The sequence below is a fragment of the Cryptomeria japonica genome, chromosome 4 (assembly GCF_030272615.1).
Source record: "Cryptomeria japonica chromosome 4, Sugi_1.0, whole genome shotgun sequence".
NCBI lineage: Eukaryota > Viridiplantae > Streptophyta > Pinopsida > Cupressales > Cupressaceae > Cryptomeria > Cryptomeria japonica.
The window spans coordinates 363,429,228-363,454,188 of record NC_081408.1 but is presented as its reverse complement, the minus strand read 5'-3'; the positions used below and the strand labels follow the sequence as shown (position 1 = coordinate 363,454,188).

At 40.5% G+C, this 24,961-nt stretch overlaps 2 protein-coding genes across 6 annotated transcripts in view; both read right to left on the bottom strand.

The window, feature by feature from the left end:
* Nucleotides 1–2,466: 2,466 nt before the first annotated feature.
* LOC131040988 (protein RRP6-like 3) overlaps nt 2,467–24,961 on the bottom strand; it is a 337,570-nt gene continuing 315,075 nt past the window's right edge. For all 5 annotated transcript variants that reach the window (XM_057973966.2, XM_057973963.2, XM_057973965.2 and 2 more), the window contains 2 exons: nt 3,255–3,339; nt 2,467–3,170 (listed from right to left, as the gene is read on the bottom strand). In XM_057973966.2, the coding sequence (XP_057829949.2) occupies nt 3,276–3,339 (64 nt within the window). In that variant the 3' untranslated portion in view covers nt 2,467–3,170; nt 3,255–3,275. The remainder of the gene's footprint in view (nt 3,171–3,254; nt 3,340–24,961) is intronic.
* Nucleotides 4,395–5,072, bottom strand: LOC131040989 (uncharacterized). Its single transcript, XM_057973968.2, has 2 exons — nt 4,873–5,072; nt 4,395–4,768 (listed from the first exon to the last, which is right to left on the bottom strand). Exons 1-2 carry the CDS (start codon nt 5,039–5,041, stop codon nt 4,524–4,526), a joined length of 414 nt encoding a protein of 137 aa, XP_057829951.2. The 5' UTR covers nt 5,042–5,072; the 3' UTR covers nt 4,395–4,523.

Genomic DNA, 24,961 nt, shown 5'->3' with positions numbered 1-24,961 from the left:
GCCCCCACCCTATCAAGACAACTCAAGAATTTGGCCTACCCTTGTGGGATCGAAGGGTCATATCAAAAGAGGACTAGGACGATTTAGATTTCTTACTTTTAACGGTAATCCATCCCTCCTCAACCCTAGCAGCAAACTTCTACCAAGAAAATGGGTCCAGAAAAGAGGACCTCCCATCATCAGGAGAAACAGAGGCAACATTCAAAGAGGCAGGGACAATAGAAATCTGAGAATCAGGCAAAGATCCAATAACAATTTGGTAAGCGGGAAGATCAACCACCAAGGGGGAAGATCCAACATCCTTCAAACGATCAATCGAGATGCCATCACAAGCATCCACGCACACCTGAGGCGGAGCAAAATATGAACCAGAGGCAACAGCATCGGCCTGAGGAACCTACGCAACCACCTGGGAGAATCTTTTCTTTCGAACAAAGTAGTGTTCAAAGGAGGCACCCTTCCACCAAGAAACATATCTTTTTTTCTTTTTATCTATTTCACACCATGTAGCAACATGCCCAGTCTGGAAGCACTTTCGAAATCTGAAGGGGATACCCTCAAAGTCGAGCAGTTGGACCCAGGATCCCAAGGAAGATTCAATCGCAATCTCAGCTGGGAGCCCTTTAGACACATTAGTGTGAACCAAAATCTGAGCATAAGTAGAATGATAAATATGGTAAGAATCCTTCACAAGCATTAGGAATTCGCCTAAAGCCTCCCCGACCTCCTCTAGCAGAGAGTCCGTCCAAAGATGAAGGGGAAGGTTAGGGAGCCTAACCCAGATAGGAATCTCATTAAAAGAATCAGTAGATGGGTTAAAATCCGAGAAACAGGGCTTAACCATCAAAACAAATTTATCCTCCCAACTGAAAGGATTGTTACATAAAATTTTCAATCTATCCTCTGGATTTTCAAATTTAGCAATGAAAAAACCTTTAGCTAAAGGAAAGATGTTAACTGAACCCTTTAAGATCGGTTCCCAGCTTTGGGAAATCCAGGTGTGCAGCTAAGGAAGGCTTGGCCAAAAGCCTTGAAATCTGCAAATCAATCCATGAGACTCAAACATAGAGGAGTTGTGGATGATCTCCTTTTCAGTGTTAGTAGACACCCTGAAAGCCAAGGGTTTGCATATGGGAACAACCACAGGCCCCAAGCCACGAGAAGCCTGATCCACAGCCAAGGGCGCCGAAGGCACCAGATCATTGTCCGCCGTATTAATGGCGGGTGCATGATCAATCTTGGACCTGCAAGGTTCAGCCACATGGGTAACCTTCAACTTCATCCCAGCAAAGGTACCCCCAAGAGGCGGAGTAGTCTCAGCATCCACCCCCGAAGAGGGTGAAACCCGGGCTAAGGCGGTAGTCGAGCAACTGAAGCAAGAGGCGAAGAACCCCATAGAACCCCCATTCACAGCACGTCGAGGGGAAACACCACCAACATCACGAACGAGAACCACCGACAAGACATCAGCCGCACCAAGGGAACACACAGGAGGCAAGACGACAACAACAATCGGTCGAAGGGCAGCAGCAGACGATGTCATTACCCACGACATTAGGGCAGTGGCAGTGGCACATTAAAAAAATGCAACAGCAGCAAATTAAAGAATTATTGTTACAGTAGCTAATCCGACATAATTCTAATGACTAGTTTGTAGCAATGCCTACTGATAGTTTAACTTGAGATTTTCAAAGTTAAATTTTAAAACTAGTGAATACGATTTGTAATAAAACTTACATTGCAAGCAATAACCAATTAGAGTAGAAGTGCAATAGAAGTGCCATTTGCACTTGATTTGTAGTCTCTAATGGCAATTCTAATGCCTAATTGTTGCTTAAATTGTTGTTTAATAAATATTATTAATTAAAAATTGTGTATTCATTCAATAGAACTTGATAATGCCTATTTTACTTCTAAATATAATGCTTTCTCATATGCATTATTATGCTTTTATGAGTTCAATGTCACTGACAATTTCTAAAATCTTTATATTATGATATATGTTAAATTAATCATTGTAACTTTGAATGCACTTATCATATTTATCCTTTATATTATGATATATGTTAAATTAATCATTGTAACTTTGAATGCACTTATCATATTTATCTTATAATATATTGTGTATGCATTTAAACTAATTGTTTCTTATGAGTACTTGCACTGCTCAACCTTTTCTTTTAGCTAAACAACATAAGTATATAGTAATCGTAAGGTCTTCATTAAGTCAAAAAAAACATAAAACTTTTTTTAAATGCATATCAACTTTTTGCCTCGAGTGAATACAACATAATTTTTAGTCTTATATGCTATGTATGAACCATTAAAAAAAATACTATACAAATTGTTTGTTTATACATGTTGCTATATTGCTGATTTAAATTTCGTTAATCTTCAGTTTGCTCTTAACTTATCACCAATTTTCAACTTTCATTTCAACAATGGTACAGGACTCGAAATCCATCCTTCAGAATACGATGATCCCTGACTATCACGGTAAAAGTAAAATGATATTGTTTTATTTTCTACAATAACACCCCAACATATAGCTTCTCTAAAGAAAGCTCTATAAATACTAATCTGATCTAAGGAGAATGATCATCTGTGATTGTTTGTTTGAAAGTACTTGCAGAGGATGGGACCTAAAGAATATGAGAGCAAGTTGTCCATAATTTCCAAAAAGTTTGACAATCTATACGAGAGTTCAATAAAGGTATAAAAGAACCAAAATTCAATGCCAAGAAGCCAACAGGAAATCTCGATGATTTGGAGTTTCATCAAGTAAATTTTAAGCAATCTTTCATCACATAATAGTAAGCCTAGAGTCGTATGAAGTCATTAAGTTCGATTGAAGTCCATAATACATACAACCACTCTTGTAAGATTGTAAACAGCCTGCACCATGATTTTTGCACAGATAATAATTTCTAGAGGAAAATGATGGAATATTTCTCATTCAAAATTCTGGCATAACCTTTCTCATTCAAAATTCTGGCATTATTAATATTTAATTTGGTGAAAAATTTAATTGCGAAAAAGATTTATTTTCATATCTTAGAAAATCTAGGACACTGGCAGCTGATCTTTCATCTTATCGATGTTTGCGCTATCATCTCACATCTAGCTTCAGTGTTCCGTCTTTATATCCTTTACCAACAACATAATCATATCTGTGTGTACATTAAAGAGGCAAAGATCAGTTGCAAGTTATTTTATTTTCAAAAAGTCAATTTCCATGAAATTTGTAAGCATACCTGCCACCTTTGTCGATTTCCTTAACCCAACTCATTTTTCTTGGAAGGATTATAAACACTATAATCACCGAATTCACGGCGGCCACTACAAAATGCAAATGCAATTCCTGTTAAGGATATTCTCTAAAATTCGACTGTGCATGTAAATGAAAAAGCTCAGATTGCCATGATTTTGAAAAAATTCTTGTCGAAAAGCACTAAGATTTATACTCAAAATTAGAATCATTGCTGCAAACATTTCGAGATAATATATAACGAACGGCCTATGTGAAATTTCAAATTACCAATAATACTAAATTCTATTCAGTTTAAAGAAGCACTAGCTGACTTCTGATTCAACCAATTCAAGAAAAGAACTCAAAATTATCACAACATAATCTATACAATATGCATTACAATGCCAGTTTGCATGAAACGAATATCAGTCATACGCATGAGCCTATGGGGGATACGACATAGAAATGTTGATTAGAAATCAAGAGAAAGGATATCTGAACAGTGATGAAAGTGAAAATGCCTAAGGATACAATGGCAAAGGTGGTTATAGATTTTTTCTAGTAAGCGTCAGAAATAGATTTATTCATGTCGTATTTTCCCGTATCGGTCTAACATGTCTTCGAATAATGGGCACTCATTGATCACTGATATTGCTCCCAATTTCAATCATGGCTCATGGCTCAAAATTGTGAGCCGGTCCCATTAATGCTCAATAGCTATATTGTTTGTTATATACTTTTAGTTATGATTCATACCGGGCTTGATTCTTATGCCTGATACTTCAATATACTTAGGCACATCCAAGTGAGATAATTTTATGTTGTATGATCCAAGGAAGCAATAATCGTTTGGGTAATTAATCGGCAAAACAAAAGTAAAAGATTTTTTCAAAAAATGGGGAAAAAATCGGAAAAAAATTGGACTTAAAAAAAAACCTAAAAAAATCGCAGAAAAACAATCAAAAACTACTTTTTTAAATATTTTAGGGCATTTCCATAGCATAGAGATATTGTAGGCAAATAAAATAGACACTTCAGCCCGATCCAACACCAGTAGCTTCGATAGTATCAACACATGAATTGCAGGAAATAGATTTTCGTTGTTTATATTCATATCACTGATTACGTTGCACAAAATATTCTACACCATAAATAATATCTAGATGGTGATAGATGTCAAAATGTCAATTACAATATAGTTTGTGACTTTGAACAAGGTCAACTTGTAAACTAAGTACAAAATTCCAAAATATCAAATGTAGGCAATGACATGCTAGAGGGCCGGAGGCCCCGATGATGAAGATCTTGGGTGATGGCCTGTCCTAATTCGTTCAGCCCATTGAGGACCAAAGTTGGTTTGCCTCATGATATCAAAATCTTCAATCTCAAGCGGATGATCAGCAACAACATAATCATCATCAACAACATCATCATCATTATCAGCATCATCAGCAGCAATCAACTCACACTCTGGATATATCTCATCGAGGTCAATTGGCAAGCCATCCTCAATAGTTCCTGATTTTAGCCCATGTAGAAATTAGTGTTTCCCTTACAAGTGAAAAACACAATGAAGAGTGAATACAATTTCAAAAACTACAACTATATATTAATATTCTCACCTTGAGTTTTCCTTATCTTCAAGCGGAGGTTGTGATGAACAAATGCCAAGTCATTCATCTGTTGTTGTGATAGGCGGCTACATTTCTTGGAATGTATGTGTTCAAAAACACTCCAATTACGCTCACAAGCTGATGAGCTGCATGGTTGGCTCAGAATGCGCACTGCCATCCACCTTAAATTTGGTATTTCGTCTCCAAAAGAGGTCCACCTTGCAGTTGAAAAACACATTATAAGAAGATGATATTGTAAGACTAAGAATATCTTATAATCTTAACAAACTTAATGAGCATGTTGGCAAAATAAAGAGATTGTCAAAAGTTTGTAGTCTACCTGGTTGAATGGTCTTTCTGCTTTGTATAGCAGCCCTAGAAGAGAGAAAACCTTTTGAATGCTTGTACACTTCCAACTCTATCGTAGCTGCATCAAATTTTTCCAAGTCAGGAAACATTTTTTCCATGCACTTGAAGAAGCCATGTTTGATCTCAACATCAATTTCCATTAAGTCATTCTTATAGAATAAAAAAGGATTGAGCAAGTATCTTACAACATGGAGAGGAGTGTGCATCTATCCATCCCATCTCCTATCAATTATGTCCCACAATGGCATATACCTATTCCTGTTATTTTCTAGCTTACTCCTTATCACCTCCTTGGCCCTATCCATGGCCTCATACACATCCCATGGGGGGGTTTTCCCCATCCACTAGTTTCAAGACTTTTACTAACGGCTCTGAAAATTCTACAATCTGCACAATTGATTCCCAAAAGGTGGTAGAATACATATACTTTGCCACTGCTATGCCATTTGCCTGAGTTGTGAAGCCAGACTCCATCCACTTAGCTGAAACAAACATTCACCTCAAATTACCTTTTTGTTCACATAATGTTTGTAATGCAAGGAAATATGTTGCAAATCTTGTCACCCCTGGTCGAACTAGCTCCTTGCCTCCTGTGAAAGCGCATTATAGCCAAAACCCTCGTGTGATTATAAACAAATTTGGTAACCTTGTGAGCCTTTTGAAATGCTGCCTTAACCCATTCAATTTTTCCAATGTCCTCTAGGGTTAGATCGAGGCAATGTGTTGCACATGGTGTAAAAAACATGGAAGGGTATATATTTGTCAGAAGTCTCCCTGGACCAACACAAGCAACAGCATTGTCTGTGATAAATTGAACCACATTTTGTGGCCCTACATCCGTAACTACAACGTCATACATCTCAAACAATGTATTTGTGGATTTCATCATATTAGATGCATCCACAGATTTCAAAAAAATAGTGCCAATCTCACAAGAGACAAGGAAGTTAATGAGAGTTCGGTTCCTTCTATCTGTCCAACCATCTGACATGATATTGCAACCAGTTCTAGCCCACTGTAACCGATGTTGTTTAACAACATCTTGAACATCATCTACTGCATCTTTCAGCATACCAACCCTCAATGACTCATAAGATGGAGCTTGAAACCCAGGTCCTACAACTGCAATAGCATCTACCATGGGTTGCCAATATGGATTTCTAGAAGCATGGAATGCCATGTGAGAGGAGTACCAAAGTTACCAATGGCCTTCTTTGCTTGTTCAGTGACAGTTCTCCTCCATCCTGTACTCTCCAAAGTGGTTTGTGATCCTGGAGTAGTATGAAGTTGGAAGAAAGTATTAATGTTTCCTCCACCTGTGTTTGCTCCACGTGCTATAGAATTAGGTGTTGACCCACTTTCCTTGAAACTCCCATCTTCACCATCCTCCTCACCCAAATGGTTCGTCTTGGGATCTACAGAACTAGAACCTAGTTCATCCCCAATTCTTGCCTTTTTGGCCTTACTCTCAACAATCCCGTCAAGAGATTGTTTTGCCTGATACGAGACATCTGCAGGGCATGCTTTGCATATCACAGTGTTATTTCTTCGTTCTTTGGACAAATGCCATTTGAAACGATAAATTCCACCACTGATCTCTTCTAGACACCAATTGCACTTGACCTTCGTGCTACCGGGAATTGTTGTGCAATGTGTCCACGCAAAGTCTTTTTGACGTGGCATTTTGATCAAGAATTAGTTCTGCACAAACATTTTAGTTCAGTCTTTTAGTATTTAAATGTCACAGTTGTATGTTCATAAGATTACTATGTTTAGAAAACCTAATTAAATTAAAAATTATATTTCACATGTGAGGTTCTCTAAATCAGAAATTATGTTATAATCAGCATTATGTCAGACGTGAGATGTTCTAATCAGAAATTATGTTTAATCAGATCTTCAATGATGCAATCCCAAAGCAGAGATACAATACCCCATAGAGCAGTAGTCTTAGATAAAGGCAGTAAGGTATAGTGACCTCAAGGTATACTGACTTTTACATAAAGGAGTGAAGTCACAAAAGTGGTGAAAGCTAAAGAGCAACTAATAGCCTAGTGATGAAAGGGGCGTAAAGTGTTGTATCTCCAATAAATCTCTGCGATAAACACTCTTTGTATCTTTGAAGAGAACCATATCAGGTGCCTAATCTAAAATCCGGAGTCATAAAATAGTCATGCTAACCCCAAACATGACAACTGATTTCAAATGGCAGAAAACTTGTCGAGAAGAAGCGGGCATTTGTCAAGAAGAACTAGGCAAGCAATCAAGCAAACAAGATAACAAGAATAATAATAATAATTTCAAGCTAACCGAGTTAATGAACCTTTAAGCTCTATACAGCTATTTGAAATGGTCTGAATTTAGTTTAAATTGTTCACGGAAATTAAGTTCCATAAAGATTATGTCTGAATCTGAACTAATCATCAAAGTTGAGATAAGCATGCAAACTATAATGTTTTACATCCACTATGAAGTCCATTCTTGGATAAAAGAATAAGAAATTCAAGTTTAAATCATGTGAAGCTAGACTTATGAGCTCGTCATGTTCAAAAAGATTGTAATAATTATATGAAGGTAACATTGCTAATCTGTCTCACATAACAGAGAGTAGTATTAGACTAATTTCAGAGAGTAGTATTAGACTAATTTCACATTTGATACACATCCATGTAATACGTAACTATACTAAATGGTTAGGTAATCTTAGATAAGTATTTTTGTTTACAACTAGATGGTTTATGCTCAGTTGAGAAGTTCTTTCCTGGATGGAAAGAGATATAAAGTTTAATTCACACTAAAATTTATAAATATTAATGGCATATCTAATGGTAGAGCTTCAAAGTATAAATCCCAACTTTAAGCTACATATCCTACAATGTTTTAATTTTTCACTATCTATAAATCCCAACTAACCATCAACTATTAAATTTCAAGCTTTGCTTTCTTATGTTGCAGAGACAACTAAGACCAATTAAAAAATAAAAAACCTTCTGCACTATCGTATACACTTAACATTATTTTAGATTAGGAAATTTTATGACATAGTAAAAACCTTCTGCACTATCGTATAAAAACCTTCTGGACTATCAGATTCTAAAGAATGTGTAGATTGAAAGGAATTTTCAATCTGTATGTGGCGTCTAGTAGTAAAGAATGTATCTAATATATGTGTTGACAGTTGCCAAAAATGAAAGGAAGTCGTTCAATCTGTGATTCGATAAATACCTCAGAAATAGAAGTCGTCGGTAATGGCTGGTGAAGCCTTTGTCGCGCAGCCAAAAAACACCACCTATGCGATCGATCTTCGCCCTCGACTTCAACTTCTGGTGCTATGCAATCGATCTTCACCCTCGACTTCAACTTCGACTGCAGCACGATGCCTATTTATTGAATTTTGCAGGCATTTTAGGTTTTCGCGGTGTTAATTTTTTTGCGGGGCAAGCATTTTAGGTTTTCGTGGCGTTAATGTTTCCACGGGGTTTCTTTCAGGCGATTAATCGCGATTTTTTCCGCTTTTTAATCGTGAATAAATCGTTGAAAATCGGAAAAAATTGTTGACCGATTTTTTCCGATTTTTTGGGGGAATTGATCGTCTGTATCGCCGACTCCCGATTAATCGGGTATAATTGCGATTTTTTCCCGTTTTTTGCTTCTATGGACTATGATCTTCTATGACATGCATGCTCATTTCTCTAAATGGGTGAGGTAGGGAAGCTGAAACTCAAAAGGATGGATTCATTGGATTGCTTCAAAGGTTAGAAGATACACAAAAAGCCTCCAGTAATATGTTGGTGACCAGACCATAATTGCAGCCACAAAGCCTCGTACTGCATACATCTTAAGGAAAAGCCGTTTCAAAATGTAATGCCATGTATTAATATATCGGAAGGCACAAGATTCATAAATTACTTCTGTGGCAGTCTGGTATAGCCGCATCAAGGACTTTTTGGGCACATCAAACCCCTATCGAAAAACTTGCAGTGATACATGGCCACAGTTAATGACCAAACTTTGTCAAAAATGCGCCTAGGTCACGAGTTAGGATTTGACTCGGCCAACTAAAAGTGCTAACATTTAGGCACAATTTCATTTGGATTTTTTAAGCACATTTTTCAGACGAGTTGTGAAGTTTTCAGATCTGCATAAATTTCAATACTGTCAGAGTTTTAGGGTCTCCCGGTCAACAAATACTTTGGCTTCCTTTTGAATCTTTGAGAACATATTTGCTGCAGCCCGCAATATTTTATGTGTATTTTGAATCTTTGATATTTTAAGTTCAAAATATCAAATGAAATCATGTATTTTGATATTTTATTTTTTTTCTTCTGCAATTAACTTCCAGTAGTAGCGATAGTGTTAAATTGATAATCAATTCAACAAGTTAAAAAACTCCTGTACACACATATTAAAGAATTAACTCCAATGTCAAGTCTATTTTGTTGTCACAATTATCCATTCAGAACTGTTTTTCAAAAGTACAAATATAATTTATTTATTAATAATATTGCAGATCAAATCTATATTTTACTAGGATCTTATGTTAGAAGTTTTTCCTTTTATGTTTAATAGTCTTCCCAAAAAATTTAATTACATTTTATATCAAAAATTGTAAAATATGATCATACAAACATCAAACTTATGTCTTCTGCACCTCCACTTAAAAGTTAATGGAATAAAAAATAAGAAAATCGGTAATATGGTTTATAAATTGAATAATATTAATACTTTAAAAAATAAAGCATTTTTAATGTTTGATAAATTTGCTGAGTTTTTCATTAAAGGTAAAACAGATTTTGAAGGACACCTGAAATCTTTTACAAAATGTTGTCTAATAGGATAAACATAATTAAACAACAGCATACCTAGAGCCTACAGCAAGCCACCACCAAGTTAGCCAACAAAAGAGGACATTGAAAGCCAATTTGTTCGCCAAAAAGAGGAGATAAGTTTGCCAACAAAAGAGTTTGCCGAAAGCCAACTTTGCCAATATGGAGAAAAAGAAGACAAGTTCACAAAGGGGTGAGTTTGCTGAAAGATGAGTTTGTTGAAAGTTATTTCTGATGAAAGAAGATTTTAGTTGGAGTATCTTTTCGCCGAGAAGAAGAAGAAGAAAATTAATTCAAAATATTTGCTGGCATGTGATAAGAGAGAAGGCCAACCCCCAATCCATGATGAGTCTGCACAATTTGGAACAACAATTCAAATTGGCATCCATTGAGGAGTAAGGCCGATCCCCAATCCTCAACGGAGGAAGAATTGTGAAAACACAATTTTCAAGAAATATATTTCTCTGTGATGGCCGACTTAGGGGATTTGATGATGCTTATCGAATTAATTTTTATAGCTTACATAAAGACACATTATTGTGATTATTTTTGATCAATTATTTGAGGCCAACCTCTCCTTGAATTTAAGTTGTGGATTGATATATAATGAGGAAATTTTTTGGGCAATTGGGTGATGATGGAAGTGTGATGGCTGTGTGAGCTAAATGCAAAATCATTCAAACAGCGATGTAGAGCAAAATAATGTGAATAATGCAGAGCAGAGATAATGTGAAATAGAGGAGAGCAGATCAGAATTAGAGCAAAGTTATGAAGGTGATTTTGTTCATCATATGTTGAAGAAGCAACATACTGAAGGTGAATTTTTGGTGCAAAAGAGGTTGGTGCTTCCTAATCAAAGAGATTGGTGTCTCTTGTTGAGTTGGTGCTCAGTTGTGGGGATTGGAATCTCTAGTAGGTTGGTGCCTGCAATTGCAAATGTTGTATGACCATTTTATTATTCTCTATGAGACTGGATTTGGACAGTAGATCCAAGCAGTCCTTCATCGTAGTTTTCTCCCGAAAGGGTTTCCAATGTTGTCTCTCATGTGTCGATGTTGTTATTGTTGCTGTTAGGATTGTTAAGTTTTGAATAAATAAAAATTACCTTATACTGATTCATAGCCCCACCTTACTGATTCGCAACCCCCCACCCCTCCACCCACCCTCTTAGTATAAGCATGTGCTTTTCATAGGTCATCAAAATTGGACAATCTAGACAACTATGTTTCTTTATGATGGTTACAAAAACTATGCAAGATTCAGAGTTCTCATTTCTATTTTAGGATTATTCTATCCAAAGATGGAAAACTCAGCTGGGACTCACTAGGACTTGCGAGTCCAATGGCTTGCCAAGTCGACTCACCGTGGACTCGCGAGTCGTGTCCCAGTGAGTCTCCTCCCAGGACTCTCAAGGTTTAGCATGTGACTCGTGCGAGTCGTAGGTCAAAACTCGTGAGTCCCGAGCTAGGACTCTTGCGACAAAGTAAAAAACGCCCAACAAGATAAAAAAGCATAAAATTAATGATTTTTTTTATTAATGATGCTACAATTATGTTATACATTTGAAAGTTTGAAAATTGAAACTATAAGCATGATCATTTATTATGATTCATTAATGATGAAATTTCAAATATCTAGTGTTTGAAGATCATATGACATGCGTAATGTTTGAATTATGGCTCTTATGTTCTCTAAATGCATTAATTTCTCTTTTTCTTTGTAAAACTACAGTTTTCTTCTTTTCCAAGTCCTAGCCGAGTTTTTCACCAAGCCTCAAGTACGAGGCCTATTTGGGGCTGCCGAGTTCAAGTTTTCAAATTTTTATTCTATCACAATTTCTGTACTTAGCAATAGATGGTATCATGTGACTCAACAAAGTTATGGCATCTCAATTTTTCACCTTCAAGTAAAATGAGTTTTGATGTCATTGCTAGGGTGTAAACTCATAAAATTAAATTTAGACAAAGAAAAAAAAGCAATTACAAATGGATATAATGCAAGTTTACACCAAAAAATTGCAAAACATTGGCCAATATTTTGCAGATTTAAAAATCAGAAATTTCTTTTACAAAAAATGTAACCAATCACTATACATTTGTATTGTGCTATACCATATAGTGTTCATATGTACCATATGGATTTAGTACATATATCTGAATTCTGCCCTTTTGTATGTCCTTTTAACTTAATTTTATTGATTCTTTGGACAACTTTTGGTCCCTATTGTCACAAGGCTAGATTTACCCGTGCGGCACCGACAATCTTTTTGGTACTTGTCAGTGAGAACCAAGCACTTCCAAGACCTCGGACTACACCTGTTAGCACTCCCAAGCTCCAGAACCTGCACACACACTTGCACAACAATGCACAATCTTGCACAACGGAAATGTTTACACAATGAACACAATACTGGGTCAAATAGATAGCTTTATCGATTTGAAGAAATGGCCCCCAGCCCGGTCTACAATCAATTCCAACTATGTTGTTGGTCACTACCCCGAGTACTTCCCAAGCACCCGATTACAAGTTCCCGCCCCTGGATTCACGCCTACTCTTGAAACACTGGTATTGATCACATTGCACCTCGCCCCTAGTTGTAGCTTCTCACATAGGCTCCAAATCCACAAAGACGCTGTCTCCTTCGGAACTCGACCTGGCACACCATGGACTCTCTCGTGAGTCGGCGATGACTTACCCAGTACACGACCTAGGCCCCCTACCTGAACGGGGACTCCAAGTCACACTGCTTTCTCTGTTGCTTCCACTCACACCACTGCTCTGCAATCCCTCTAAACACCTTTGCTCGTTGGAATGCTGTTTTGGTCCTTTGGATTTCTCCACCATGAACCTTCGCCTGTAGAAAGTCAAGCACACTGTAGAAACATTCTCTCGTGAATGGCGGGGTACTCTACTTCCCCCTATATAAGTTTTTCGTCCAGTTCTCACACAACTGTAGCTTGGCACCAACCGTTTGTCAGTCACCACAGCTTCCACCTGCTGAGAATCGGATGGGGACTTACACCCCAAAAGCCTACCGACCTCTTCGAGACAGTAGCCCCTTACATCCTCCCCCACCTAAAATAGGCGACATCCTCAACGTCGGCAACACAGTCCCAGACTCGTGCAGCTAAGGCCCCAAACTTTGTTTACACTTAGAAGTGGAGGCTGGAGTTCCGATCCAAGAACTCCAAAACCTTGGCTTCATATTTCCAGAGGTTCTCAGCCTTCTCCCAAGTTGCCTCTTCTCGGGACTGACCCTACCAATGAACTAAGAACTCCCTCCACCTCCTGTTTCCAAATCCTCTCTCCTTTACAACAATCACTAGTCCCGGCTTGTCCTTGACAAATGCTGGTCCTCGGGTTGGTATGTTCCTGTTGTTCTCCTCTTTATCCTGATGATACGGACGGAGCTGGCTGACATAGAAAACATTGTAAACTCTAAGATGAGCTCGCAACTTCAGCTTATATGCAACTTTCCCAATCCGCTTCGTGATTGTGAATGGTCCATCAAATCTGCGACCAAGTGCTGCACTACCCCTTGGGTGGTTTAAACTGAACTGGGTCCATCTTGAGAAAGACCTTGTCACCAACTTTGAACTCCACATTGCTCCTCCTTGAGTCTGCATAATGCTTCATTCTTTCTGCGGCCTTGACCAAGTTATGCCTTGCATGATCCACTCGATCTTGCCACTCCTTCAATCTATCCTTTGCATCTGGACAGTCCTTGACATATCCCCTCAACACTGTATGAGGAGTCACTGGCTATTGCCCTGTAGCCAATTCAAAAGGTGAATACTGACTCGATGCACTCTTCTGCATGTTGTAACTAAGTTGCCTTGGGTCCAACAACTTAGGCTAGTTGGATTGGTCCAACCAAACAAAGTGCCTGAGAAAGTCCTCCACAATCCCATTGATCCTCTCGGTCTGTCCATCTGTCTCCAAGTGATGACTCGTCGACATGAGCAACTTTGTCCCAATTAACTTGAACATCTCCTTCCAGAAGTTGCTGGTAAAGCAAGCATCCTATCACTAATGATACTCAACGAAACACCCCAAAACTTCACAACATTCCTGAAGTAGTCGGCAGCGTCCTCGACTCTGCATGGTGCCTTGCACAGTACAAATACGACATACTTCGAGAACTTGTCAACCACGACCATGATGCTATTGTACCCGTCCACTTTTGGCAACCCTGTGATGAAGTCCATACTCACACTTGCCCATGGTCTCACTAGTACGGGTAAGGGCTGCAACAATCCTCCTGGAGGCTTTGTTACCGCCTTGTCTTGTTGACATATGAGACAGCTCCTGACATACTCATCCACATCTTTCCTCATATTCTGCCAGTAGAAGCCTCTCTCAACCAATGCAAGGGTTCTCTTTTGTCCTGAATGGCCTGCCCACAGACTATCGTGACATTCGTTGAGAACTTCCCTCCTCACATTCTTCCACTTCGGAAGGTAAACTCGATCCTGGGTGAACAACAACAATCCATCCCTGACACTGAACTTTCGAGTCTTCCCCTCCTTTGCCTGTTTGTACAGCTCTGCTTCCTGAAGATCCATCAGATAACCCTCCTTGATGGACTCCAACACCTCGCGAGATAGTTCCACTCGGCTAGCCTCGGGCCGTGGCTCCTAGTCCGCTTCAATAGCAGCTAAATGTCCCTTCCTTCTTAGAGCATCCGCTACAACATTCTTCTTTCTTGGGTTGTAGAGGATCTCAAAATCAAACTCTGCCAAGAACTATTGCCACCTGGCTTGCTTTGGAGTCAACTTCGCCTGAGTCTTGAAATAAGTTGAGGAAACATTGTTTGTCTTCACCACAAACTGCGTCCCCAAGAGATAGTGCCTCCAAGTTCGAAGACAATGAACAATCCCAATCATTTCCTTCTCATGGGCAGGGTAATTCCTCTCCCTATCCTGCAACTTTCTCGACTCGTAAGCCACTGGATGTCCATCTTGCATCAACACCCCTCCAACTGCAAAGTCCGAAGCATCGCTTTGAACCTCGAATGGCCTTGTGAAATCAGGCAATGCCAACACTGGCACCGATGTGAGTCTTTCCTTGAGTGTCTCAAAGGTTGTCTAAAACATGTCTGACCACTTCCACTTTTGGTCCTTTAGAAGTTCTCTTAAGGGCGCAGCACATCTGGAAAACCCTTCAACAAACCTCCTGTAGTAATTCGCCAGACCAAGAAACGACCTCACTTCATGTACATTCTGCAAGGGTTCCCAATCCCGGATTGCTCTCAGCTTCTCTGGATCTGGACGAATGAATCCTTTCCCAATGATGTGCCCCAAGAAGTGCACCTCTTCCCGAGCAAACGCACATTTTTCCTTCTTGACAAAAAGCTTGTGCTCTCGAAGCAACTAAAATACCTCTGCCAAGTGTTGCTTGTGCTCCTCCATGTTCTTGCTGTAAACTAGTATATCATCCAAATACAACACCATAGACTTATCCAACAGAGGTCGGAACACATCGTTCATGAGTGTACAAAATGTTGTTGGTGCATTGCATAGCCTGAATGGCATCACAATGAACTCGTATGACCCATACCTGGTCACACATGCAACCTTCTCTTCATCTCCCGCTGCAATCCTCACTTGATAATAGCCCTGCTTAAGATCAAGTTTGTTGAAGACCTTTGCCCCAGACAAGCAGTCAAAACAATCAGCAATAAGAGGTAGGGGATACTTGTTCTTGATGGTTAACTTGTTTAGGGCCTTGAAGTTGATACATAACCTCAATGTTCCATCTTTCTTTTGAAAGTTTGAAACAACACGGGCGCCCCATACGGAGAACGGGATGGCTTGATGTAACCCGCCTCAAGCAGCTCCTCTAACTGCCTCTTTAGTTCTACCATCTCTGGACCAAATAACATGTACGGAGCCTGTGCAAGTGGCTTCGCCCTTGGTACCATTTCTATCTTGTGATCTACAGTTTTTCTCACCGGGAGTTGAGCGGGTAGCTTGAGTGGCATTGTGTCCTCAAACTCCAGAATGACTTCCTCTACTTCGGGTGGAATGGGTGTCTCCTACACGTCCTCCAGTTTATCCCAACCTCCAAGTAGAGCTGCTAGAAACATCAGTTCCTTGTCATGCTTCTTAGTTGCCTTTTTCATTCCCAATGCTGAAACCATTGGAGCCTTCCCAGATTGTCGCCTCTCTGTCATCTTCACCATGCATGTCTGCTTAGGATCCAAAAACACCAACGAATCCAGGTGACGAATTATCGCAACCTTGTCGATCTTCAAGAACTCCTGACCCAATATCAGCTCAAAATCATCCATCTCGATCACTGTCAGATCCATGCGACTCTGCCACGAACCGACTTTCAGTGGTATGTCCTGGACTATACCATGTATCTTCTTGAATGGGGAATTCATCGCCTTGAAATAGCATGCATCCGCCTACACCTTCAACCCAAGATCTCGAGCTCTCCCAACTGAGATAAAGTTGTGAGTGGCTCCTGAATCCACCATAGCCACAATGTACTTCCCATTCATTTGGGCCTCCACATAACACAACTTGTTTCGGTTCTCAGGTTTGGCAGTCGTGGCCTTAGGCTGCTCGGTGGCATTGACTGCACTCAAACGCTGGATCACACCCATCATAGCAATCTAACCATCTTGGTCTACTGCCATCTGTGTAGATTTCAACCTCTGTCGCTACGGACATTCTGTTGTCCAATGTTCTGAGCCACCACAGATGAAGCACCCACGCCCTCTCCTGTCATTCTTTGACTCAACGTCTTTCGAACCCTTACTTGAACCTTTGCTATTTGAGGACTTTCCTGTCCCACTTTGTTTACTGCTTGAAGAATCCCCCTTCCCCTTAGACTTTCCTTCATCCTTGGGTTGGAACTGTTTCTTGTCCTTCCTCGGGGGCTGGGATCCACTTGTAGCACCCCGTGCCTTTGGTAGATCTTTGTAGTCAACCAGCCGATCCGCGACTGAAATGGCCTCTTCGACATTTAGGACCTTCATCTTTTGGAGCTCATTTTGAGCCCACAAAGCCAGACCTTTCAAGAAGTGATATAACTTAAGATCTTGGTCCATATTTGGAAATTCCAACATAAGATCCCAGAAAGATTTGATGTAATCTTTGATCTTCCCTGTTTGCTTTAGATCTGAAAGCTATTTGAAGGAGGTCCAACTTGCATTCTCTGGCTTGAACTGCTCCTTGAGTGCATCCCGCAACTCTTCCCATGTGTCTACCTTGACTACCGGCCTACCAGCCTCCATATCCTGAAGTCTGGCCCTCCACCAAAGCTTAGCTGCTCCAGTGAGGAATCTAGTGGTCGTCTCCACTTTTTCTTCGTCCGTCAATCCCCTCATGGATTCCAGGTACCTTCCCATGTCAAAGAATAAATTCTCCATCACCTTGTCATCTCGGTCACCCTCGTACTTTTCAGGTGGCGACACCCTTGGTCCCTTAGCAATCCCTACTTGAGAGACAACTTTTGACAAATTTGATCTCTAGGAGTGCCTTCAACTCATCTTCGAGCCTTGCTCGCCCTATCTGTTCTTGACCATACAAAACCTGGAGATCCTTGATATCTCCTTCAGCTAAGTCCAATCGTCCTTCTGCAGCTTTCATGCGCTTCAGTAGAACCACGTCTTCCAAAGACTCCAAACGGTTGTCTAGGCCATTAAGCCTATCCTTAGTCTTCAAGGTGGCATTCCTTTCGTTTACATGACCACAGGGTGAGCCCTGCTCTCCTTCTGACTCCCTGTCAGCATCCCCGTCCCTTGCCATGACTACTGAAAAACTGAACTCACTTAGTGTGCTAGCTTGAGGGTATCAAAACCTTGTGCTCTAATACCAACTGTCACGGGGCTAGATTTACCCGTGCGGCACCGACAATCTTTTCGGTACTAGTCCATGAGAACCAAGCACTTCCAAGACCTCGGACTACGCCTGTTAGCACTCCCAAGCTCTAGAACCTACACACACACTTGCACAACAATGCACAATCTTCCACAGCGGAAATATTTACACAATGAACAAAATACTGGGGCAAATAGATAGCTTTATTGATATGAAGAAATGGCCCCCGACCTGGTCTACAATCAATTCCAACTATGTTGTTGGTCACTACCCCGGTACTTCCCAAGCACCCGATTACAAGTTCCAGCCCCTGGATTCACGCCTACTCTTGAAACACTGGTACTAATCACACTGCACCTCGCCCCTGGCTATAGCTTCTCACGTAGACTCCAAATCCACAAAGACCATGTCTCCTTCAGAACTCGATCTGGCGCACCACAGACTCTGTCGTGAGCCGGCAATGACTTACCCATTACACGACCCAGGCCCCCTCCCTGAACAAGGACTCCAAGTCACACTGCTTCCACTCACACCACTGCTTTGCAATCCCTCTGAACACCTTTGCTTGCTGGAATGTTGTTTTGGTCCTCCTCGGATTTCTCCATCATTAACCTTTGCCTTTAGAAAGTAAAGCACACTATAGAAATGTTCTCTCGTGAACGACAAGGTACTCTGCTTCCCCCTATATAAGTTTTTCGTCCAGTTCTCACACAACTGTAGCTTGGCACCAACCGTTTGTCAGTCACCATAACTTCCACCTGCTGAGAATCAAATGGGGATTTACACCCCAAAAGCATACTGACCTCCTCGAGACAGCAGCCCCTTACACCTATGGCTGCCAATTTTTGTCATAGTAACCCCAAATGTATTATTCTTCTTCCAAATGGATTTGATCAGCACACCTTCTCCTAGGACTTCCTTACTATGATTTAGCTTACCTTCTCCAAGCGCTCCATCACTCTTATCCAATGGACCCTCCTAGGGCTTCCTTGCTCCATCACCTAATGTTGGAAGAATGAATACAAAGAGTTTTAGAGAACTAAATGGCACACACTTCAATGAGTGGCTTGTATTCATTATTGAATGGGAAAATTACAACATGGTTGTAGCTTAATTGAATGTTAGACATAATTGATTTATTGTTATTACAACATTAACATAAACCATAGTTGAAAAACTTGGACTAGGTAATAACTTGGCAAGCCCAAAAAAATTTAAACCTCAAGACTTGGCAAAAACTCAGCAAATATATTGAACATTTGAAAATACACAATTTTTCAAAATATTCTTCAGAAACACAAATATATATATATATATATAATTTGTTGAACGTATTACTGACTTCCATCATATATAAATCAAAATTTGAGTTAAATACATATCTTAGACCCCACAAAACATGTACAACCTCTGAATATATATTAATTTCAATTTTTGATGTCAATGAAAATTATAAATCATAAATTTTAGGATTGAAGCTCAAAAACGTTTGTAGTTGTTTGGATATTGCTGAAGTAGATGGTATAGCTGCATCTTCAATAGGTCCCTCAACAAGTGCCTCATCCATAGTAATAAGATCAAGTTGTGTATGTGAGGAAACTACCTTTATTGGTTGACCAACCTTGGTTTCCACCTCCTCATATTCTGCCACTTTTGCTTCCCATTCAATTACCTCCCTATCCAAATCAGCTAAGTCAACATCAATTAACAATGGATCCACATCAAGATCATTAGGCTCAACAATCCAATCTGAATATGAATCAATGTTATCAATGTTAAGTGCTTCATGTGAACCATGCCCTTGTATCTTCTTCTCATGCAATTGAACGTTGTACAACACATAGACAAGATCATTCACGCGCTTTTGAGTCAGCCTATTGCACTTCTTTTTCTGAATGGACTCAAAAACACTCTAGTTGCACTCACAACCAAAAGCACCATTATTTATAACTTGGTAAAGATTTTAAATAAACTTAAAAATTGAAATAAATGGTAAAATAAAATGAAACATGTGTTTTTTTTAATTGGCGGCAAGGTGTCTCTTATGAGTGCAATCATTTGAAGAAAACAATGCTCCTTCAGCCCTCTTATAACTTTGCATCTCATCAAGTATGAGGTCTCGAAGGTTACCATCATTACCAGTCTCTCAATACATGTGTTGAGGCCAGCAAGAATGTTTGCATTTGCTTTGAAAGTTGGAGAGATAGACCTTGGGGTTCAAATAGTAGGTACCAACATAAATATGTTGGTAGAGTTGTTAGTTTCACCTCTGATCCACTATGCACCTTATGGGTATGATCATATTTGGTCTTTTTTGACCCATACAAATGTTGAATTGCCCCTCTGGCCTTATCCATGGCCTCATATAGATACCCCATGGGTTTTTTATCTCCATCCACCAATTGTAGAACCCTAATCGATGGTTTTGACACTTACATATAAAAAATTTAACAAAATCAGCAAATTGATATATTAGCAAATTAAAAAATTAATCATCAAAGTTTGTCAACTTACATTGATAATCTCCATGATTTGGCAAATCTATCATAAAAAATGGCCTCCATGACCTTTGCTTCAAGCTTCCTACAATAAGGACTCTCCAACCATCAATCACTCACAAACATGTGCTTAAGGTTGGGCAATGTAGCTAATATGGTTTTCAAGGTGAGGAACTTAGTAGCAAAGCATGTGTCTCTGATTGCACGAGATCCTTACAATCAATGAGCTCTCTCATAAGATTTAGAACACGTGTGGTTGTAGATGTACTTTGTGATATTCCTTCCACCTTCAACCAAATTCTTCACCCAACTTAGTTGCCCTATGTTGGGCAGCACTAGGGCTCCAAAATAATGTTGGGTGTCTCGCCTATAGAAGTTTCCTAGGTGCCAAATATGCAGCTCCATTGTCAATCACAATATAAATGACATTTTGCACTCTCACTTCCATCACCACCTCATCCAACATGTTGCACAAGGCCTCCACATTTTTTACTTTAGTGGAGGCATCAACTGATTTAAAAAAAACAAATTGCCCCCTCGAAGCCACTAAAAAGTTGATAAGTATGCTATTTCTACTTCCATCCACTCATCAAATAATATAGTGCAGCCTTTCTTTTTCCAAATTCTCTTTTGTTCTTCCACTAGTTGACGTGTTTTGGACCTCATCTTGCAATAATGACCCCCTCAAACTCATGATGATTTGGGACCTGTTGACGTGTCTGGAATCGCATTGCTGCAAACACCATACGGCCAACGCAAAATAGAATAGCTGACTGATTATCCTACTCTCTCTTGAGATAAGGAAGTCTCTAATGCTGTTTTCTGAGTTTGATCAAAGGAGACAACCTGAAGGTTTCTTTTGTCAGGTCTTGACTGTGGGATCTCTCAGTGGCTTGATGTGTTTTTTGCTGGAAACACAAGGGGGACTTACATTTAACTGACAATTTATGGATAAGTTCCCTGGAACTTTTACGATCTTTCTATCGGATGATATCGGTTAATTTCATACTGTTTGATAGGACTGCAGATTTGCTGAATTAAAAAAAGGGAAAAAAGGAGGGAAGGATAGAGAGGGAGAGAAAGACATGAACTGTAAATTCTAACTAAGTAGCAAATTCAGTCAAGCAGACAGACACCTCCAGGAAACTAGATTAAACATCACCAGTTATTTAGACACAATGTTTGCTTAAATCCAGTGCAATCTTCAAAGGAGAAACTAGATTTTCATATTATCAAGTACGATATTAGAACTTCTACATTCATAGTATGTATTTGATAACCGAACTGAGCATGAAAGGGTCCAGATTAACCATGCAGAAAGAAAAGCAATCAGCCGTTCTCTAATGGTATGGACTGTAAGGATTCTATCAGATGCTTGATTTGAAAAATGCTATGTAAAATAAATAGACATAACTGAAAGCTTTCTAAATTAAGTGAAGAAGGAGACCATGCACTCACAAGGGAACTTGAAAACAGTCTTAATTCATTGCATTAATTCCTGTAAATTTCTCTAGAGCTTTCGCAACAATCTAAGAACTTCTTACAAAAAAGAGGGAAAACCAGTCCCTTAAATAGGCTTCAAAAAGGATGAATGGCCTAGATTTAATCTAAACAAGTGGCCCAGATTCATCCATAAAGCATGGCTGCCCATACCCATAAATGGGAGGCAAATATCAACAACTACCCCAAAACGGGCAATAACTACCCAAAAGGGATAATTACAACACTTTGGAACAATCCAAAAAGGTGCATCAAAAAAAAGTTTTACATTTGTTGACCAAAAGTCAACTGTCACCCTTTTGTGCAAAAGTGCACTTTTAAGATTTGGAGGGAAAAAAGCACTTTTGAGAAACTACTTTCTCTATTTCGGTCTCACACTCTTTCTCTAGAAACTGATCCTCGCCATGCAGGTATTCCCACCATAAATCATGACCTGCTGCTCGTTCCTTTCGAACGTATTCCTGGAATTTGATACACAACTGGAAGAGTAGACTGAATGGAGGCATGGGAGGGTGGCGAATTTTGTACTGCATGCCCTCGAGATACTGGTCCACATTCTTTAAACCGTCCTTCCAGCTAGAGCGATTACGCTCAAAGCATAATATATCTGAATGGAACTGACTAGCAAAACTCAAGTCCTTAGCGGAATAGGAAATCTTATCCGTCCCCAACCTTTCTTCCCAGTCCGGCTGGATTGCACTGTCGGACAGGTCATTTATCCATCCTGAAACCATTGATCGGAGGATGGTCTTACCTAGTTCTTGCATGTTCCCCAGAATTACCTCACATGCGTCACTTTCTTTGTCAATAATTTCTTTGGTGTCGTTCTTCATGGTGATGGTCCAGTACCACTCCTTGAGAACACTGATGCTATGAGGATCTAGGATGGCAGACAATGTGGGAATTTGCGCATGTGTCCAGAAAAGAGCTCTAATGAGGGGAAGGGTAGAGGCTGCCACTTCGTGCATGTGAAGGGATTCCTTCTTTACCTCCAACAACTTGACTAGAGTGAGCTCTCGATGAAGGGCCATTTCTTTCACCTCCTTAAGGATCTGCTCTCCCCTTTTCTTGATGTCCTGCATCCATTCCTTGACGGCCTTTGCGATATCCCGAATTCCTTCAAATTCAGTCGTGGTCCTTTGCGCCAATGCTGTCGGGGGAATATGGGATTCGGAGGGATTGTGTAATGGCCTTAGGAGCTGATCGATGTATTCCTCGGCTTGCTTGGCACGAGCCCGATACATATCCTTTTCCGCTATGATCTCTTCGAGCTGTCTAAGTATGTTCTGCACTGAATCCTTAAATTCTTCTTTTTCTTGCCCTTTGGTAACTCGTCCGATGGGGACAGTTGTGATGCTATAATCTGCCAGTGTTATCTGATCTGCTGGCTTGTCTACGGGCGGGGTGGCAATATGAAGAGTGCAGTTCCTTTGCTCATCCTTGGTCACTCTAGAATATGCCCTTGGTTTCTTCTTCCCTTTGGTTTTTGCTTGATCCATACGCGAGAAGATATCCTCTAGATCGATGGGTGTTTTGGTGGCGGCCTTGCGCTGAGCTCTCGCAATCAGCCACTCTTGAGGCACTGTCTGGGTTGATGATAGGGTCAAGTCAGCATTCTGTTCTCCTACGTTTCAACCAACTGACCACAAATTCGCAGCTGCCCTGGCACCGGAGGAGTGAAAGAGGTGTGAAGCTCTTTGCTTGCAGCTGAATTCTCCCCTATTTCGCTGAACAATTGCCCGACATCCTCATGTGAAGGTTGCTCTTCAGTTCTCTCGAGCTCATGAGTTTCGTCTATCCTTTGTTCTCCCTCGACGGTGGAGTCGTCCTTGGCTGTATTGAGGAGCAGCAACTCGTGACGACTTTGTTGGGTAGGTTCATGCACTTTGACCCCCTGGGTGGATGGGATTTCTCCTTCTTCTATTTGGTTACCCAGTTCGGTCAACTCGAGGGCTCTTAGCTCAGTGTCCAGTACATCAAGCGCAGGAGGATTATTAGCCTCAAATGCATCGATGTCGCTCAGGGAGGGCGGAGCAGGTACGCAATCCAATTCTATAGCATAGTCGGATGAACTGGGATCTTTTGAAGATGAAGTGACCTCCGGCCTCTTTATAGGAATCTTCTCCCTTCTTGTTCTTTTGGACGTCCAAGTTCCTCTGCAAGCCTTAGCCTTCTTTCTTTTCTCTGGTTTCTCAGTTCTTTCCCGGGGTGCACTAGATGTTCCTTCGTCTTCTGAAGACTGAGAATCGAGACTGCCCATCAAATGGTAAGTGAACTGGACTCCCTCATGGACTAGCCTCTCGATCTGCTGATGTAACCACTGATCTGTGTACCTTGCTGGGGCTGCCATAACTGCCTCGAAATCTGTGATTGGGTCTTGGGACCAATCAACGCCTGGCAAGAGATGCTTTACTGCTTCAAATTCTCGGGGCCTGGAGGCAATTTCCTGAGTCTATGAGCTGATCTGGGACCCGACGGTATTCAAAGAGTCGCATCTGCTGCACACTCAACCTAGAATATTCCCGTCGCCTGACCTCGTAGTCATCGAAGCAATTCTTCCAATAGTCTTCAACTAACTCCTTTGCTCTGTACCTTTGACCATAGGCTCTTTTAGCCAGATTATTGTGATCAAAGTATTTTCTTGGGAAATAGTCCTGTAGGCCATAAGAGGCCAACTCTGCAAGGGACTCCTCTGCTAGGGTAGGGGTCTTCAAGTGGACATCATGGCTGCCTATGATCATAGGAAATGTGAATCCAGCCTACTTGCTTTCTCGGAGTAAGATGCCTGCCGGGCGTGACTCCCTTGCAACCTCCATAAGAATTACTTTGTCGGTTGGATACCATGGAAGTCGTAGGGGAGCACCATCGAAGCCAGCTATTCGGATGTAGGAAAACCTAGGGAACTGAATGAACCGGGCTCCATACCCCTGCACTAAAGTAGTAGCTTGCTCCAAGAGCCTTATGTGTAACCCTCCCTGCATTAGCCTGACTAGGCGCATTGTGAAGGCGTCATTGACGCGTTCATACTGACCAACCGCGTAAGCCGGGCTGTTCTTTTCCCTCTGAGCTATAT

Coding starts and splice junctions, on each gene's coding strand:
- LOC131040989 (XM_057973968.2), bottom strand. CDS start 5,041: ATGGCAGTGCGCATTCTGAGCCAACCATGCAGCTCATCAGCTTGTGAG. Junction 4,769..4,872: donor GAAGATAAGGAAAACTCAAG/GTGAGAATATTA, acceptor GGCTAAAATCAG/GAACTATTGAGGATGGCTTG.